This window comes from Solanum verrucosum, unplaced genomic scaffold, assembly GCF_900185275.1.
Source record: "Solanum verrucosum unplaced genomic scaffold, falcon-dt-bn FXZP01000235.1, whole genome shotgun sequence".
In the NCBI taxonomy this organism is placed as follows: Eukaryota; Viridiplantae; Streptophyta; class Magnoliopsida; order Solanales; family Solanaceae; genus Solanum; species Solanum verrucosum.
Genome location: NW_026019948.1, coordinates 631,257 through 650,728, shown reverse-complemented (window position 1 = coordinate 650,728; position 19,472 = coordinate 631,257). Strand labels below are relative to the sequence as shown.

The following is a 19,472-nucleotide window of genomic DNA, read 5'->3' as shown; positions in this document are numbered from 1 at the left end:
GTGGCCATAAACAAAAATAATTTGAGCGAGGAACTTTTAGACTATGAATTTAGTGGTTCTTCTGATATATGATTAAGTACATTTAACCTTCAATTAGATGAACCGTTTATTCTTCGACCATTTATATAGGAAAAAGAGTTATATTTAGACTATTGCGAGAACAAATGTTACCTTCGAATATGAAGTAACTAGCCGTAAGAAAATTTACAATCAACAATTCACATAAGGTTAAATATGTTTAGAAAAATATTATATGGACCAAAATCAAAATTTGGTGATATATTGTGAAAAGGTTTAACTTTACCCTTTGTACTCGTTCATAACTTCCTCATTATAGTTTTTGTTTGGCTCCAAATTGCATTCAACAAAGCCTTTTGATGTTGACTTTCTACTTGATTGACAAATAGTGAATTACAAAGGAATGTCACATCCCATAAGTTTTCTACTTAGGTCCATTTTTATTAGCATAATGGACAACATCCCTTACAATATTTCCAGACAAAAAAAGCATTAAAATAGAAATAGGTACAAATTGAAAGGTTCTTTATTAGCCAATTGTCAAATTATATATCTTGTTAGCATATGCTTGAAGTTTTATGGAGACATTTCAAGAACTTGTAAAGATATAGGAACATAACTATCTTGGAAATAACAAAATAAACCGGCCAAGAAAGTGAACAATGATTAGATGGAGGATTATGCCAATAAGATACCTATACAAAAAAAACAAAACAAAATGGTCTAATCCAACTTAAGAATAAACCCCAAAAGCTTAACAATGCACCATGTCATTAGTTATATATATGTGCATACTAGAACAGATGAAGAAAATAACACAAGAAATTGAGTTTTGAAGCAAAAAAAGTGAATCCAAAAATGGGATTCTTATTGTTCTTATTGTTCCTCTTAGCTAATTCAGCCTCAGGAAAAAGAACCACTTACATAATCCATATGGACAAGTCATTCATGCCTAAGGCTTTTACTAGTCATGAGCAATGGCACTCTTCAGTTCTTGAAACTGCCATGTTGAAAGATACAGCAGGTGAAAGTTCTACCAAGCCGACTAGGCTTCTTTATTCGTATGACAATGCATTTCATGGATTCAGTGCTGTTATTTCTGAGGATGAATTGCAAGTTCTTGAAAAATTGCCTGGTTTTGTCTCGGCTTATGCTGATAAAATGGTCACTCTTGACACTACTCACACGTTTGAGTTTCTCGGTCTGAATCCTGAGTCAGGACTATGGCCAGCTTCTCATTATGGCGAGGACGTGATTGTTGGTGTCATTGATACTGGAGTATGGCCAGAGAGTCGGAGTTATAAGGACGATGGGATGACTGAAATTCCGTCAAGATGGAAGGGTATATGTGAACCTGGACAAGAATTTAATGCTTCAATGTGTAACAATAAGTTAATTGGTGTTCGATACTTCAACAAAGGAGTTAAAGCTGCAAATCCTAATATTACAATTAGTATGAATTCAGGCAGGGATACACAAGGTCATGGCACACATACTTCATCAACCATTGGTGGAAATTATGTGGAGGGTGCTTCATTTTTTGGCTATGCAACTGGCACAGCAAGAGGGGTCGCTCCACGTGCTAGGCTTGCTATGTATAAGGTAATTTTTGATGAAGGACTCTTTGCTTCTGATGTGCTTGCTGGTATGGATCAAGCTGTTGCTGATGGTGTCGATGTGATATCCATCTCTATGGGATTTGATAATGTTCCATTGTATGAAGACCCTATTGCCATAGCTTCATTTGGTGCTATGGAGAAAGGCGTTCTTGTTTCCGCTTCAGCAGGAAATGCAGGTGTCACTCCTGGAATACTCCACAATGGAATCCCCTGGCTCTTGACTACTGCTGCTGGCTCTATTGATCGCGTCCTCTCAGGAAAATTAACTCTTGGAAATGGACAAGTGATCACTGGATGGTCAATGTACCCTGTTAGCGCCCTTGTCAACGAGTTCCCACTTATCTACAACGAGTCAATATCGAGTTGCAATTCAACTTCCTTATCCAGCTTCAATTATGGAATCATCATATGTGAAAATGGACATTTCCTTGATCAAATAAATACCATTGCTGAATCCTCTGCCCCTGCTGCTATATACATCTCTGACGATCCAAGAATTTTCCAGAGAGAAGAATTTGCATATCCTGGTGTTGTTATCAGTCCTGAAGATGGTGCAGCTGTGATCAGTTATGCTAAATCTGGTGCCAATCCTGTTGCCAGCATTAGCTTCCAGCAGACATTTGTGAGATCAACACCAGCACCCGTCGTTGCAACTTACACATCACGAGGTCCTTCACCGAGCTATCAAGGAATCTTGAAGCCAGACATAATGGCACCAGGGTCATTAGTCTTAGCATCCTGGATTCCTAATAGTTATACAGTTTCGATATATCCAGATATTGGATTGAGCAGTGAATTCGCGATGGTTTCAGGAACATCCATGGCTTGTCCACATTCCTCTGGCATTGCTGCACTTCTTAAAGGTGCACATCCTGAATGGAGTCCAGCAGCAATCCGATCTGCAATGATCACTAGTGCCATCAACATTGACAACACAAATTCTCCCATCAAAGATTCAGGCCTAAACTACAGTATCGCGACTCCTCTGGCAATGGGAGCAGGACTAGTTAATCCAAACTTCGCCCTGAATCCAGGCCTTATCTATGATGCCACACCACAAGACTACATAAACCTTTTATGCGCCATGAAATTCACTCACAAGCAAATCTTGACAATCACAAGATCATCAACCTACACTTGTCAAAATGCATCTTCTGATCTTAACTACCCATCATTCATCGCCCTATACACAAATGAAACTACAGCAACACTGAGTCAAAAGTTCGTTAGGACAGTGACAAATGTTGGCAATGGTCCTGCTAACTATTCTATTAATATGGTCGTGCCATCAAACACAAACATAAGTGTTTATCCTTCAAGATTGTCTTTCAGCAGCAAGTATGAGAAGCTAAGTTATACATTGACAGTTGAATATAATGGTAACAAAACTGGAGAAGTTGTATTCGGATCGATAACTTGGGTGGATGTAATTGGTCTCCATGCTGTAACAAGTCCAATTGTGGTTGCACCAATGATCCATACTTGGTAATCACAGGGATTTTTAGACTATGAATTTAATGGTTCTTCTGATATATGATTAAGTATATTTGACCTTCAATCAAATGAAATGCAAGTTCTTGATCCATTTTTAGATTGTGAGAACAAATATTATCTTCAAATATGAAGTAACTAGCCGTACAAACCTAAATATACATGGCTAATTAAATAGTGTAACGGTTAATATACATTAATGTTGAGAAAATTTAAAATCACAGGATCAAAAGTGCACATCTTAAGTAATTGAAATTTGAAGGTTAAATGTGGTTAGATAAATATGATAAGGACCAAAATCAAAATTTGGTGATATTTGAGTGACTAAAATTGCAAATTTCCCATATTCTTCTTAATTTGGCAAAGTTTTTACTAACCACTTGCATAAATATACCTTCTTCATTACCAATACCAATAAGTTCATACCTTTTTGCTCTCAATTATGGATCACTATTATAAAAAAAAAATCAAAGCAAACTTATGGACCACTATTAGTTAAACAACGGATTAGGGCCAAAAATATCCTTGAATTATTCGAAAAGGTTTATATATATCCATCACTCACCTATTGGGTTTAAATTACCCCTCAGTCTACCTTTATGGTCCATTTTTACTATTAAAACCAACATCGTTTTATTTTTTAATTATTTTTATTAATATTTATTACGGGACATCTTCCTATTGGATGAAATTAAATTGCCCCTGAACTATGCGAAATAGACCATTTATATCCTTCATTACATTTTGGGATAAAAAATACCCCCGCAGTTATCCCAGGAGACCACAAATACCCTCAAGAGTTAACACCCCAATTTTTTAGTGACGTGGCAAGCCACATGGGACTAATCCCTCCACCTAAGCATTGCCAACTAAGATTCACTACAAAAGAACTTGACTTTTAGTGGCGACAAAGTCGCCACAAAATCTCAAAATATTGCCACTAAAGGTTATGAGTGGTTTTTAGTGGCGACTAAGGCTCCAACAACAATTCGCTAGTAAAACCTATTTTTTCAACAAAAAAATATGATAATTAATTTTCGATTGTGACCTAATTTTCTAAAATAAATAACTTGCAATATCCATATTAAAAACATCCAATATTATTACGAAAAATAATCAAAATTACTTCTCGATTCAAATCTCCTACTATATATACATAATGCATCATTGTACATTTTATACATTTACATATGACATAAAAATAAAACATATAGTGTCTTCAAACTCCTACTTAATCGATATCATATTTGGTTTTTTAAAAACAATGAAGAAAAAAACACAAAACTAGAATTTAATGTTAAAAACTTTTAGTGACGATTTTCTGGGCTTTTGTGGCGACTGTTGTTGCCGCTAAAGGTCTAGTTCTTTTGTAGTGAATCCTAGTTGGCAACGCTTAGGTGGAAGGATTAGTCCCACGTGGCTGGCCACGTCAACAAAAATTTGGGGTGTTAACTCTTGAGGGTATTTGTGGTCTCTTAGGATAACAACAAGAGCATTTTTGATACCAAACTATAACGAAGGGTATAAATGGTCTATTTCATATAGTTCGGGGGCAATTTTGACCCTTTTCCGTACATAGAATAGAAGCTAGCTAGTGCTAGTACCTAGTAGTTATTGCCAGAGTAAGAATTAAAGGAGCTTACTAGTGGCCATAAACAAAAATAATTTGAGCTGAGGAATTTTTAGACTATCAATTTAGTGGTTCTTCTAATATATGATTAAGTACATTTAACCTTCAATTAAATGAAATGTTTATTCTTCATGCATTTACATAGAAAAAAGAGTTATACTTAGGGCTCGTTTGGCCATGCGATATGGTATCATCATATGGAATCATGAGATGAAATTGAAGTTTTGTTTGGACATGCAATATGAATTTTTTGTGGTGTATATTTTCTCATAAACATAAAAATCTCATAAGTTGTAAAACTATTAAAATAGCCCCAATTGTTTATTCAATCCTATCAAATAAACAAAAAATTATAAAATCACATAATAAATTATTACAAAGCTATTTGTTCTCCACTTAAGTAATTGTTTCATCTAACTTTAATTTAATAAAAAAAATTGAACATAAATTGTAGTGTACTAGTCTTTAATATAATCCTCCCACATAGTACGGACAATTTCCTCATGTTGAAGTTACATTATTACAAAGTTATTTGTGAGTTAAAGTGACTATATGTTGGTGAGAATAATAAATTTTATGTCGGTGAGAATAATAAATTTTAAAAAGTAATGATGTGATTATAAATTTTATTTACATATGAAATAAATGGTTAGTAGATATAAATGTGGGGTTGTTTTAACAACATATAAACTCGTAGATCAATTTTTGTATTAAAATATCTCAAATCATGATATGGAATTCCCATATAATTCCATATCATGGTTTTTGAAGAATATGAAATCACATCTCATGAGATGGAATCAACGTACAATTGCATGTCCAAATGCTGATTCCATCTCACGATACCATAATGTGATATTGTATCACATGGCCAAACGCCTACTTAGACTATTTTGAGAACAAATATTACCTTCGAATATGAAGTAACTAGCCGTAAGAAAATTTACAGTCAACCGTTCACATTTCAAATAATTAAAGGTTAAATGTGGAGATAAGGCCCAAAATAGTCCTTCATCTTTGGGTTAAGACTCAAAGTCATCCTTGAGTTTTCACATGGAGCACTAATAGTCCCTTATGTTTGCAATATTGGTATACTTTTGGTCCTCCCCTAAACTTTTGCCTATTTTTTAACATTAATTTTGTTCATAATTTTATGTAAGGAATGTCCCATCATTTTTTAAATATATTTAGTAGAAATAATAACTCTATGTGAGGGAGGTGAGAAGCAGAGCACCTTATTCTGTTCGGTATAAATATTATTGTAGCTAAGCTAATAACATTTTAACATATGACATTGCAAGAAAAGAAAAAATTGTACTATTGTACGTGAAATCGTTGTGATGAACCTCTCAACATTACCTGCAATATTACGATTTCTACTAAACAAAATAAGGTGTTTTTCTTCTCACAATCTCTCACATGGAGTTATTATTTCTACTAAATATATAAAATGACGATTAAACATTCCATGCATAAATTATGAATAAAATCAATATTAAAAATAGACAAAATTTTGAAGGAGGACCAAAAGTGCATCAATATTGCTAACATGAGGGACTATTAATGCTCCATGTGAAAACTCAAGGATGACTTTGAGTCTTAGCCCAAAGATGAAAGGACTATTTTGGGCCTTTTCTCGTTAAATGTGCTTTGAAAATATATTATACTGACCAAAATCAAAATTTGGTGATAATTTGCGAAAAGGTTTAACTTTGCCCTGTGTACTCATTCATGACCTCCTCATCATAATTTTGGTTTCGCTCCAAATTGCATTCAACAAAGCCTTTTGATGTTGACTTTCTACTTGGGTCCATATTTACTAGCCTAATGGACATCTCTTACAATGTTTCCAGACAAAATGTGCATTAATACATATTTTGTTAGCATATGCTTGAAGTTATATGGTGACATTTCAAGAACTTGTAGATATAGGAATATAACAATCTTGGAAATAACAAAATAGACCGGCCAAGAAAGTTAACAATGATTAGATGGAGAATTATACCAATAAGATACCTATACAAATAAAACAAAACAATATGGTCTAATCCAACTTAAGAATAAACCCCAAAAGCTTAACAATGCTCCCATGACAGTAGTATAAATATGTGCACACTAGAACAGATAGATGAAGAAAATAACACAAGAAATTGAGTTTTGAAGCAAAAAAAAAGTAAATCCAAAAATGGGATTCTTATTGTTCTTATTGTTCCTCTTAGCTAATTCAGCGTCAGGAAAAAGAACCACTTACATAATCCATATGGACAAGTCATTCATGCCTAAGGCTTTTACTAGTCATGAGAAATGGCACTCTTCAATTCTTGAAACTGTCAACTTGAAAGATACAGCAAGCGAAAGTTCTACCAAGCCGACTAGGCTTCTTTATTCGTATGACAATGCATTTCAGGGATTCAGTGCTGTTATCTCTGAGAATGAATTGCAAGTTCTTGAAAAGTTGCCTGGTTTTGTCTCGGCTTATGCTGATAAAATGGTCACTCTTGACACTACTCACACGTTTGAGTTTCTCGGTCTGAATCCTGAGTCAGGACTATGGCCAGCTTCTCATTATGGCGAGGACGTGATTGTTGGTGTCATTGATACTGGAGTATGGCCAGAGAGTCGGAGTTATAAGGATGATGGGATGATTGGAATTCCGTCAAGGTGGAAGGGTATATGTGAGCCTGGACAAGAATTTAATGTTTCAATGTGTAACAAGAAGTTAATTGGTGTTCGATACTTCAACAAAGGAATTAAAGCTGCAAGTCCTAATATTACAATTAGTATGAATTCAGGCAGGGATACACATGGTCATGGCACGCATACTTCATCAACTGTTGGTGGAAACTATGTCGAGGGTGCTTCATTCTTTGGCTATGCAACTGGCACAGCAAGAGGGGTCGCTCCACGTGCTAGGCTTGCTATGTATAAGGTGATTTTTGATGAAGGACGCTTTGCTTCTGATGTGCTTGCTGGTATGGATCAAGCTGTTGCTGATGGTGTCGATGTGATATCCATCTCTATGGGATTTGATAATGTTCCATTGTATGAAGACCCTATTGCCATAGCTTCATTTGGTGCTATGGAGAAAGGCGTTCTTGTTTCCGCTTCAGCAGGAAATGCAGGTGTCACTCCTGGAATACTCCACAATGGAATCCCCTGGCTCTTGACTACTGCTGCTGGCTCTATTGATCGTGTCCTTTCTGGAAAATTGACTCTTGGAAATGGACAAGTGATCACTGGTTGGTCAATGTACCCTGCTAGTGCTGTTGTCAACGAGTTCCCACTTATCTACAACGAGTCAATATCGAGTTGCAATTCAACTTCCCTATCCAGCTTCAATTATGGAATCATCATATGCAAAAATGGATATTTCTTCGATCAAATAAATATCATTGCTAAATCCTCTGCCCCTGCTGCTATATACATCTCTGACGATCCAAGCATTTTCGAGGGAGAAGAAATTGCATATCCTGGTGTTGTTATCAGCCCTGAAAATGGTGCAGCTGTGATTAGTTATGCTAAATCTAGTGTCAATCCTGTTGCCAGCATTAGCTTCCAACAGACATTTGTGAGATCAACACCAGCACCCGTTGTTGCATCTTATACCTCACGGGGTCCTTCGCCGAGCTATCAAGGAATCTTGAAGCCAGACATAATGGCACCAGGGTCATTAGTCTTGGCATCCTGGATTCCTAATGTTCATGCAGCTTTACTATATCCAGCTATCGGATTGAGCAATGAATTCACGATGCTTTCAGGAACATCCATGGCTTGTCCACATTCCTCTGGCATTGCTGCACTTCTTAAAGGCGCACATCCTGAATGGAGTCCAGCAGCAATCCGTTCTGCAATGATCACTAGTGCCATCAACATTGACAACACCAATTCTCCCATTAAAGATTCAGGCCTAAACTACAGTATCGCGACTCCTTTGGCTATGGGAGCAGGGCTAGTTAATCCAAACTTCGCTCTGAATCCAGGCCTTATATATGATGCCACACCACAAGACTACATAAACCTTTTATGCGCCATGAAATTCACTCACAAGCAAATCTTGACAATCACAAGATCATCAACCTACACTTGCCAAAATGCATCTTCTGATCTTAACTACCCATCATTCATCGCGCTATACACAAATGAAACTACAGCAACACTGAGTCAAATGTTCGTTAGGACAGTGACAAATGTTGGCAATGGTCCTGCTAACTATTCTATTGATATGGTCGTGCCATCAAACACAAACATAAGTGTTTATCCTTCAAGATTGTCTTTCAGCAGCAAGTATGAGAAGCTAAGTTATACATTGACAGTTGAATATAATGGTAACAAAACTGGAGAAGTTGTATTCGGATCGATAACTTGGGTGGATGTAATTGGTCTCCATGCTGTAACAAGTCCAATTGTGGTTGCACCAATGATCCATACTTGGTAATCACAGGGATTTTTAGACTGAGTTTAATGGTTCTTCTGATATATGATTAAGTATATTTAACCTTCAATCAAATGAAATGCAGGTTCTTGATCCATTTTTAGATTGTGAGAACAAATATTATCTTCAAATATGAAGTAACAAACCGTACAAACCTAAATATGCATGGCTAATTAAATGGTGTAATGGTTAATATACATTAATGTTGAGAAAATTTACAATCACATGGATCAAAAGTGCACATTGTAATTAATTGAAATTTGAAGGTTAAATGTGGTTAGATAAATATTATAAGGACCAAAATCAAAATTTGGTGATATTTGAGTGACTAAAAGTGCAAATTTCCCATATTTAGCCTCTTGCATAAATATACCTTCTTCATTACCAATACCAATAAGTTCATACCTTTTTGCTCTCAATTATGGATCACTATTATAGAAAAAAAATAAATCAAAGCAAACTCATGGACCACTATAAATTAAACAATCTTGTTTGAACACGTAAAATTTACAAAAAGGACATGGTCGAGATTTAATTTACCTTATATTTCTAGAAAAGGTTTAACTTTTACAAAAAGGACAAATTGAATGGGTTCTGTATTAGCCAATTGCCAAATTATCTTGTTAGCTTATGCTTGAAGTTTTATGGGGAGGTTTCAAGAACTTGTAAAGATATAGAAACATAACAATCTTGGAAATAACAAACTAGACGGCCAAGAAAGTTAACAATGATTATAATTTGTTGAGATGGTTGTTACCCGCAGTATTTTATTGTATTGTTAGTTTAAATACAATTTATTATGATTGTTGCTTAAATTCTAGAGAAAATTACAGAGATAGCAAACATAATAGACATAATAAGGTTCTATAGTTATTGTTTCGATAATTGCGCTCCATAACTATAGTTGTATTTGCTATAGAGGCTGCAGTGGTATATTTCTGCTCGTTTGTATATTTCGCTTGCGAATATACAAATAGGGTAAGTATATATAAATTCTATATTTATACATTTAGGAATTTTTCAGAACTCTGTTTGTATATTTCACTTGGCAATATACAAACATGATAATTTATTATGAATTTTTCATAAATCGTATACAAATAGCGAATTATAAATTAGAGAATTTTTCTTACAAACATATACAAAATACTGGATTTATACAATTAGGAACCGAATTATACAGATTCTGAATTTATATAAATTAGCGAATTATACAAATCAGGCTAATAGCAAGATTGGGCGAAACTATAACTACGAATTATAATTTTTCTAAATAGTAGTTATAGCATTTAATATGGTTTAAATGTTTGCTATTCTGCACAATTTTCCCTAAATTCTATTGTACAGTATCGTTTAAATCTATCGTTAGGTAAGGAGGAAAAAAACCATTTTATGTAACGATCAATTTGGTGTGATCGCGTCGTTACCTTAATATTTTCTTCTCATTTTGTCTTTATTTATTATTTAATAATTATGTTTTATCTTTTACCCTACTTTTTCATGGTAGTTCTACCCAATCCCTACTTTTCTTATAGGTTTGTCATTCAAATTATGGATGTGTGACATTATGTAACGATAGAGAACGATACAATCTATCTAAACAATATATTCATTAAAACAATACAATACAATACAATACGATACATTATGAAACAATACGTAACAACATCCAAACAAAGTGTTAGTAATTGATGGAGGATTCTACTAATAATGATACCTATGCAAATAAAAATAAAACAAAATGGTCTAATCCAACTTAAGAATGAAACCCCAAAATTGGTTTTCAAAGCAGAACAATGCTCCATGGCCTTAGTATAAATATGTGCACATTGGAGCAAATGAAAAAAATAACACAAGAAATTGAGTTTTGAAGCAAAAAATGGGATTAGTTAAAGGAGTGCCTCTTCTTTGTATGTTGTTCTTATTGTTCCTCTTAATTAGCTAATTCAGTATCAGCAAAAAAGAACCACTTACATTATCCATATGGATAAATCATTCATGCCTAAGGCTTTTACTAGTCATGAGCTATGGCACTCTTCAATTCTTGAAACTGTCAAGTGGAAGTTCTATCAATCCGACAAGGCTTCTTTATTCGTACGACAATGCATTTCATGGATTCAGTGCTGTTATGTCTGAGGATGAATTGCAAGTTCTTGAAAAGTTGCCTGGTTTTGTCTCGGCTTCTACTGATAAAATGGTCACTCATGACACTACTCACACGTTTGAGTTCCTTGGTCTGAATCCTGAGTCAGGACTATGGCCAGCTTCTGATTATGGCGAAGATGTGATTGTTGGTGTCATTGATACTGGAGTATTGCCAGAGAGTCGGAGTTATATGGATGACTGAAATTCCGTCAAGGTGGGAAGGGTATATGCGAGCCTGGACAAGAATTTAATGCTTCAATGTGTAACAATAAGTTAATTGGTGTTCAATACTTTAACAAAGCTGCATATCCTAATACCACAATTAGTATGAATTCAGGCAGGGATACACAAGGTCATGGCACACATACTTCATCAACTGTTGGTGGAAATTATGTGGAGAGTGCTTCATTTTTTGGCTATGCAACTGGCACAGCAAGAGGGGTCGCTCCACGTGCTAGGCTTGCTATATATAAGGTCATTTGGGATGAAGGACGCTTCGCTTCTGATGTGTTTGCTGGTATGGATCAAGCTGTTACTGATGGTGTCGATGTGATATCCATCTCTCTGGGATTTGATAATGTTCTATTGTATGAAGACCCTGTTACCATAGCTTCATTTGGTGCCATGGAGAAAGGCATTCTTGTTTCCGCTTCTGCAGGAAATGTAGGTGGCGTCCCTGGAGGACTCCACAATGGAATCCCCTGGCTCTTGACTACTGCTGCTGGCTCTATTGATCGTGTCCTCTCTGGAAAATTGACTCTTGGAAATGGACAAGTGATCACTGGTTGGTCAACGTACCCTGTTAGCGCCATATCCAACTTCAATAATGGAATCATCATATGCGAAAATGTAAATTTCCCTTTTCAATTTGATACCATGGCTAAATCCTCTGCTACTGCTGCTATATACATCTCTGACGATCCGATCATTTTCGAGAATGAAGAGTTTGAATATCCCGGAGTTGTTATCAGCCCTGAGGACGGTGCAGCTGTGATCAGTTATGCTAAATCTGGTGCCAATCCTGTTGCCAGCATTAGCTTCCAACAGACAATTGTGAGATCAACACCAGCACCCGTCGTTGCAACTTACTCATTACGAGGTCCTTCGCCAAGCTATCCAGGAATCTTGAAGCCAGACATTATGGCACCAGGGTCATTAGTCTTGGCATCCTAGATTCCTAATGTTTATACAGCTTTAATATATCCAGCTATCGAATTGAGCAGTGAATTCACAATGATTTCAGGAACATCCATGGCTTGTCCACATTCCTCAGGCATTGCTGCACTTCTTAAAGGCGCACATCCTGAATGGAGTCCAGCAGCAATCCGTTCTGCAATGATCACTAGTGCCATCAACATTGACAACACCAATTCTCCCATTAAAGATTCAGGCCTAAACTACAGTATCGCGACTCCTCTGGCTATGGGAGCAGGGCTAGTTAATCCAAACTTCGCTCTGAATCCAGGCCTTATCTATGATGCCACACCACAAGACTACATAAACCTTTTATGCGCCATGAAATTCAGTCTCAAGCAAATCTTGACAATCACAAGATCATCAATCTACACTAGTCAAAATGCATCTTCTGATCTTAACTACCCATCATTCATCGCACTGTACACTAATGAAACTGGAGCTACACTGAGTCAAAAATTCATAAGGACAGTGACAAACGTTGGCGATGGTCCTGCTAACTATTCTATAAATATGACCGTGCCATCGAACACAAACATTAGTGTTTATCCTTCAAGATTGTCCTTCAGCAGCAAGTATGAGAAGCTAAGTTATACATAGACAGTTGAATATAGCTGTAACAAAACTGGAGAAGTTGTATTCGGATCGATAGCTTGGGTGGATGTAATTGGTCTCCATGCTGTAACAAGTCCAACTGTGGTTGCACCAATGATCCAAACTTGGTAATACCAAAAAAAATTGGTACATAAAGAACTAGAGTAAAATAACAAAATGTGAGGAATTTAGAGTTATAGTTCTGAATCAGAAGGCTACTGACACAAATCTCGATTAGTAGGACCAGTAGATTTCGAATATCAGATTATAATATCAAAAAGTAAATCCAGAATCAGAAGTTTCCTTTCATTGTTCTTTTTGTCATTTTTTTCAAGTTACTGTTTACTTGCTTGATTTTGATATACGTTACTAGAGTCGCGAAGGTTGTGTACATTCCTTAAGCGCCACTACACTCAGTATGAGTATGTTGTTGTGGTTGATTTATGAATCACCATCCCTGCAGCAGACACTTTGTTTTAATTGTTAATCCATTCATATAATTGAGCTAAGTTCACATGATTCCCCCATACAAGTTAGTGCCTCAATTTTTTTAATCAAACATGTTGCTGCCTTGTATTTCCAATAATTAAATAATTCTCAGTTATGACTTATATGCTTGAAATTCCTTTACCTTTTACTTTGGAAAATAAAAACAACAATTTTTTGGGCAATGACAGTTGCAACTTACAATTTCCTTAACCTTGTTGTTTTGGTGTTCTTTCAAATTTAGTATCTCAGTTAGTAGGAGATTCTTTCAAGTAACAGATAACTTATATTTTGGTTCATTCTATTCAATAAGAAAAACTTTTACAATTTAATTTGTTTCAAATTAAGTACAACACTAACATGAATATATAAATTATTTTGTTATACTATTCCTCTAGTTAAACATGTGATAACAGGTTAATTATCATTTTTACAAGGTTATCGATTAATGCTTATCATAGGAATTTCTTATATAAGTGACCTAATCGTGTAAATATTTTATTCTTTCCTTTCCAAAATCATATGACCAAACAACATCACACTCCTTGTCATGCTGAAGAACCTTTTTCTTCAAAAAGTCACTTGAGAAACTAACAAAATAAAATAATGAAGATCTTGTTATGCTGCATTTATGAAGACTATTGACTTTTAAGGTCTTCTTTATTATCATAACTTTCATATTACTAGTGGGAAGAACTTTCCACAACTTTAAATTCTTGTTGTACTAAATGGTTTTGGCATGACTAGTGACTCTCAGTGGTGGAGCCAGGATTTTCACTAAATGGATTCAAAATATGAAGAAGTAAATAGACGAAAAAGCCAAAAGGGATTCAACATCTACTATACATACATAAAAAATTTATTTTAACCATGCATAAGCAGTGTAATTTTTTGTTGAAGGAGGTTTGGATAAACCCCTTCTGCCCTACTTGGCTCCACCTTTGGTGACTTCTATCTTCTCTTTAGTTAAAACACATGGGTGGTTCCCCACACACTTTAAAACAATTTGTTTGGATCATATGTAATGTAAGCAATGTTCACCATATATTGGTTCTTTCCCTTTACTCTTTTTGCCCATGGCTATATGATATTGGTTGTCACTATCAAAATGAGAAAAGACTGATAAAAAGAGGAGTGGAGAAAGGGTTTAAGAGAAAAATTAGTAGATAGTAAGTTTGGTGGCAATGGCACTACTGTATGAGGGATCCACTCCCATCACTGTGCATTATGAGTACTTAAAAGCATAGGCGTCGATCGACAGATTTAATGGTTGATTAATCAAGCCAGAAATATCTTGTTCCCTATATTTAAAGGTAGAAGACTACAAGTCTTGAACTAAGGCAATTTGGAAAATGATAGATGGAGAATTATCAATAGACAGCTAGTTGTATGATTGCAGAGGGGGTGCAGAGTTGAAATTGTTGCTAACTTCCAATAATATATAGCATGTTTGGTACATAGTGAAATTATGGACAAAGTGATGGACAATTTGGAAGTAAAGGGAATACTTTGGCTTCCCATACCTCTCACTTGTCTATATAAGTAAATTAGCTTATGTTCAAGAAAATATCCCTTTTCAGTATATTACTCAACATGGCAAATCATATTGCCTTGTGTATTTGGTTGCTTTCTATAATTCAATTGGCAAAGTCAGAAACTTATATCATTCATATGGATTTGTCAGCCATGCCAAAAGCTTTTTCTAGCCATCATAATTGGTACTTGACTACACTTTCTTCTGTATCAGATAGCAAAGACTTGTTGTCCTCTAAACTAGTTTATACTTATACTAATGCCATCAATGGTTTCAGTGCAAGTCTTTCTCCTTTTGAGATAGAAGCTATTAAGAATTCTCCCGGCTATGTTTCATCGATTAAGGATATGTCGGTTAAAGTTGACACAACTCACACATCTCAATTCCTTGGCCTTAACTCTGAGTCTGGTGTATGGCCAAAGTCTGATTATGGCAAAGATGTCATAGTTGGATTAGTTGACACTGGGATATGGCCAGAGAGTAGAAGTTATAGTGATGATGGGATGAATGAAGTACCATCAAGATGGAAAGGAGAATGTGAAAGTGGAACTCAGTTCAATTCCTCTTTGTGCAATAAGAAACTCATTGGCGCTCGTTACTTCAATAAAGGCCTACTTGCTAACAACCCGAATCTTACCATTTCGATGGATTCTTCTCGTGATACGGATGGACATGGGACTCATACTTCTTCCACGGCTGCTGGAAGTCGTGTAGAGGGTGCATCTTTTTTTGGCTATGCCACTGGAACTGCTACAGGTGTAGCACCAAAGGCTCATGTGGCCATGTACAAGGCTCTATGGAAAGAAGGTGTATTCTTGTCTGATATTCTTGCAGCAATTGATCAAGCAATTGAAGATGGTGTAGATGTATTGTCGTTGTCATTAGGCATTGACGCGCTTCCATTATACGAAGATCCTGTTGCAATTGCTGCATTTGCTGCACTGGAGAAAGGCATATTTGTTTCCACCTCTGCAGGAAATGAAGGGCCTTTTTTGGAAACTTTGCACAATGGTACACCTTGGGTGCTCACTGTTGCTGCTGGCACAGTTGACCGCGAGTTTATTGGCACACTAACACTTGGAAATGGAGTTTCGGTCACTGGCTTATCGCTCTACCCGGGGAATTCTAGTTCAAGTGAAAGCTCCATTAGCTATGTTGATTGCCAAGATGATAAGGAACTGCAGAAAAATGCACACAAAATAGTGGTCTGCATTGACAAGAATAATTCAGTTAGTGAGGACGTCTACAATGTCAGAAATTCAAAAGTTTCTGGTGCAGTCTTCATAACTAATTCAACGGACTTGGAATTCTATCTCCAAAGTGAATTTCCTGCAGTGTTTTTGAACATTCAAGAGGGTGATAAAGTTCTTGAGTACGTTAGGAGTGACTCTGCACCTAACGCAAAGCTTGAATTCCAAGTGACGCGTATTGGTGCTAAACCAGCACCAAAAGTTGCTAGCTATAGCTCAAGAGGACCATCACCAAGCTGTCCTATAATTCTCAAGCCTGACCTCATGGGTCCTGGTGCCTTAATACTTGCTTCATGGCCACAACAAACACCAGTAACTGAAGTTACCTCAGGAAAACTTTATAGTAACTTCAACATTATATCAGGCACATCAATGTCTTGTCCACATGCTTCTGGTGTAGCAGCACTTCTAAAAAGTGCACACCCTGAATGGAGCCCTGCTGCTATCCGATCCGCCATGATGACCACAGCCTATGTATTGGACAACACACAAAGCCCCATCCAAGACATAGGTAATGTTGAACTGTTTGACCATCTCATCTAAAAACTCGAAACATGTGGAAATATTGAACTGTGTAAGCTTAAACTGTTAGAGAGAACACGATTTTAATTATTTAACCATAATATGTCTCAACAGGTTTGAAGAATGGTGTTGCTACTCCTCTAGCTATGGGAGCTGGCCATATCGATCCAAACAAGGCGTTGGATCCCGGACTCATCTATGATGCAACACCACAAGATTATGTTAATCTCCTTTGTGCTTTGAACTTCACATCCAAACAAATACAAACCATCACAAGATCCTCAACTTACACTTGCTCCAACCCATCATTAGACTTGAACTATCCATCTTTCATTGGCTATTTCAACCGGAACAGCAGCGATTCGGATCCTAAAAGGATTCAAGAATTCAAAAGAACAGTGACTAACTTACAAGATGGTACATCAGTATACACAGCAACGATCACTCCAATGGGTAAATTTAAAGTTAGTGTTGTACCTAATAAGTTGATTTTCAAAGAAAAGTATGAAAAGCAAAGCTACAAGCTAAGAATAGAAGGTCCAATGATTATGGATGATAATGTGGTTGATGGTTCATTGAGCTGGATGGAAACTAGAGGAAAATACATAGTCAAAAGTCCAATTGTTGCAACAAGTATAAGAGTGGATCCTTTGAGAGGACATAACTGATTAGTGAAATGATCTCTTAACTAATATGTCTTCTAAATGTGATATTATTGTAACACATAATTTATGTGAAATAAACTTATATACTCTTCACATTTGTTTTTGTGTTGTCAGTAAAAGTGATAACCTGCAGATTACTCTCCAACTTATCAAACACCTAATTGCTGGTTTTCCTAAAATATTCAATGATACATTTACAGAAGTATCCATAATGTAAATCCTCTGTCCCAGATTAGTTGATCATTTTCTTTTTAACATGCATATTAAAAAATCATAAATAAGAAGATAATTTTATTAATTTACTCCTTAAAAAACTTCTTGAGAATTTTACAAACAAATGTGAACAGTTTTCAAAGTAATTGTAGGGATAATATAATAAAGTGGACAAACTAAGATATAAAATAAGATAATCAACTTATATGGGACGAAAAGAGTAGCTATTAACAATTTGGTGTTTCATAACTAAAAACTAACAAAGGAGGCTTCAATATGAGATGAAGTATTAAATTAAAAAATAATAAAATAGAACCATTTTACAATCGTCACTCCTTTATATATATTTATATTTTGTTTATGACTACTTTTAGAAAATAAAACATATTTATAACAATACCTCTCAATATTGCTGTCGGTCGAATAAAATAAATAAATATAGGCACGCAAGACACATTAGATATTGGTGCGTTACCATGAACTGTCAACAAATCAAATTGGAGAGTAATATCATTAATACCCTATGTATTGATTAATACCCTATTCAGATCTATTATATAGAGTTGTCAAAATAGACTGATCTGATCTAGTAGTTCTAGACGATTATGTAATTTAATGATGTCCGACTTAACTATCTGATCTTTAAAACTACTTGAAAATCCTTAATAAGCGACATTGAACATTGCGATACTGGGTAATGCCTTCATTTGAATCCAAAGCTCTCGAGACAAAACATATATCTATGTATAACAATTCAATTCATGTCTACATGAATTTTAGGCTTCCAGTCAAAATTCATGCATTTTCCAACTGGAATTCTAAGACAGTCTAGTTGAGAATTAATTACCCTATCATGCCCGTCAGTGAATTAAATATATTTGTATCTTGTGCTTAAAAAAATGTTCAAATATGGGCCAAGCTGGGTTGACAAAATGATAGTGGACACTAGTGATCACGAGCTAGATGATATATGTAATCATGGTCCAATTTTTTTTTATGATTGTAGCAAAATTTGTACACCCTTATAGGCCGAGGCGGATTTAGGAGGGGCGAGAGTGTTTATCCTGTAAAAATTATATTGTATATATAAGATTATTTTTTCTAATTAAGGTTGACTAGGTGGTTTAGCTAGGAGGTTCACGTTTCAAATTTAAATCACAAGCATTATATTTTATTTTTCGAATATCATGAAAATCCTAAATCCGCTACTATGTATGGGTCCACCGGACCGGAAGATGAGCCAAAAATCCGTGGCCTCCCGTGACTGCATGCTCTAAAATAAGCCCATTTCTTGGATGAAGCTTCCAATGTCTCCATATATTTGACTAGTGTACTCTTTCTACCAGCGTCAATTGAGAATCTCAAGATGATAATTCACACTTCTCATCCAAAAAAATAAACTTTCTTATATGTTCAGTACTTCTGTTGAGGACTCAAGCCTAGTCAGTTGCGTGATATGAAGATTTTGAATTTGAACTTTATAATTTTTTGTAATTGGACAAGAGGGTGTTGCTCCGGTAAACATTTTCCACCTTTAGCTCTAAGATTGTGAGTTTGAGTCACCAAGAGAACGAAAAAGATGAAAGCTATGAGAAACGGATAAAAAGATTGAAATTTTGTCATCTAAAATAAAGCTATAGAATTTCTTGTAGCTAAATAAGCCGTATCATTAAAGATAA

General features: G+C 35.6%; 2 protein-coding genes across 2 annotated transcripts; both read left to right on the top strand.

The window, feature by feature from the left end:
* The first annotated feature begins 809 nt into the window (after nt 1-809).
* On the top strand, nt 810-3,131 carry LOC125811371 (subtilisin-like protease SBT3). The gene has a single exon (XM_049490864.1). The coding sequence runs from the start codon at nt 877-879 to the stop codon at nt 3,124-3,126; it is 2,250 nt and encodes a 749-aa protein (XP_049346821.1). The 5' UTR covers nt 810-876; the 3' UTR covers nt 3,127-3,131.
* Nucleotides 3,132-6,908: 3,777 nt separating this feature from the next.
* LOC125811996 (subtilisin-like protease SBT3) lies at nt 6,909-17,585 on the top strand. Its single transcript, XM_049491532.1, is given in 4 exon segments — nt 6,909-7,687; nt 11,810-13,231; nt 15,173-16,904; nt 17,030-17,585. Coding segments are annotated over 4 exon segments (4,452 nt in total). The 5' UTR covers nt 6,909-6,943; the 3' UTR covers nt 17,584-17,585.
* The last annotated feature ends 1,887 nt before the right edge of the window (nt 17,586-19,472 follow it).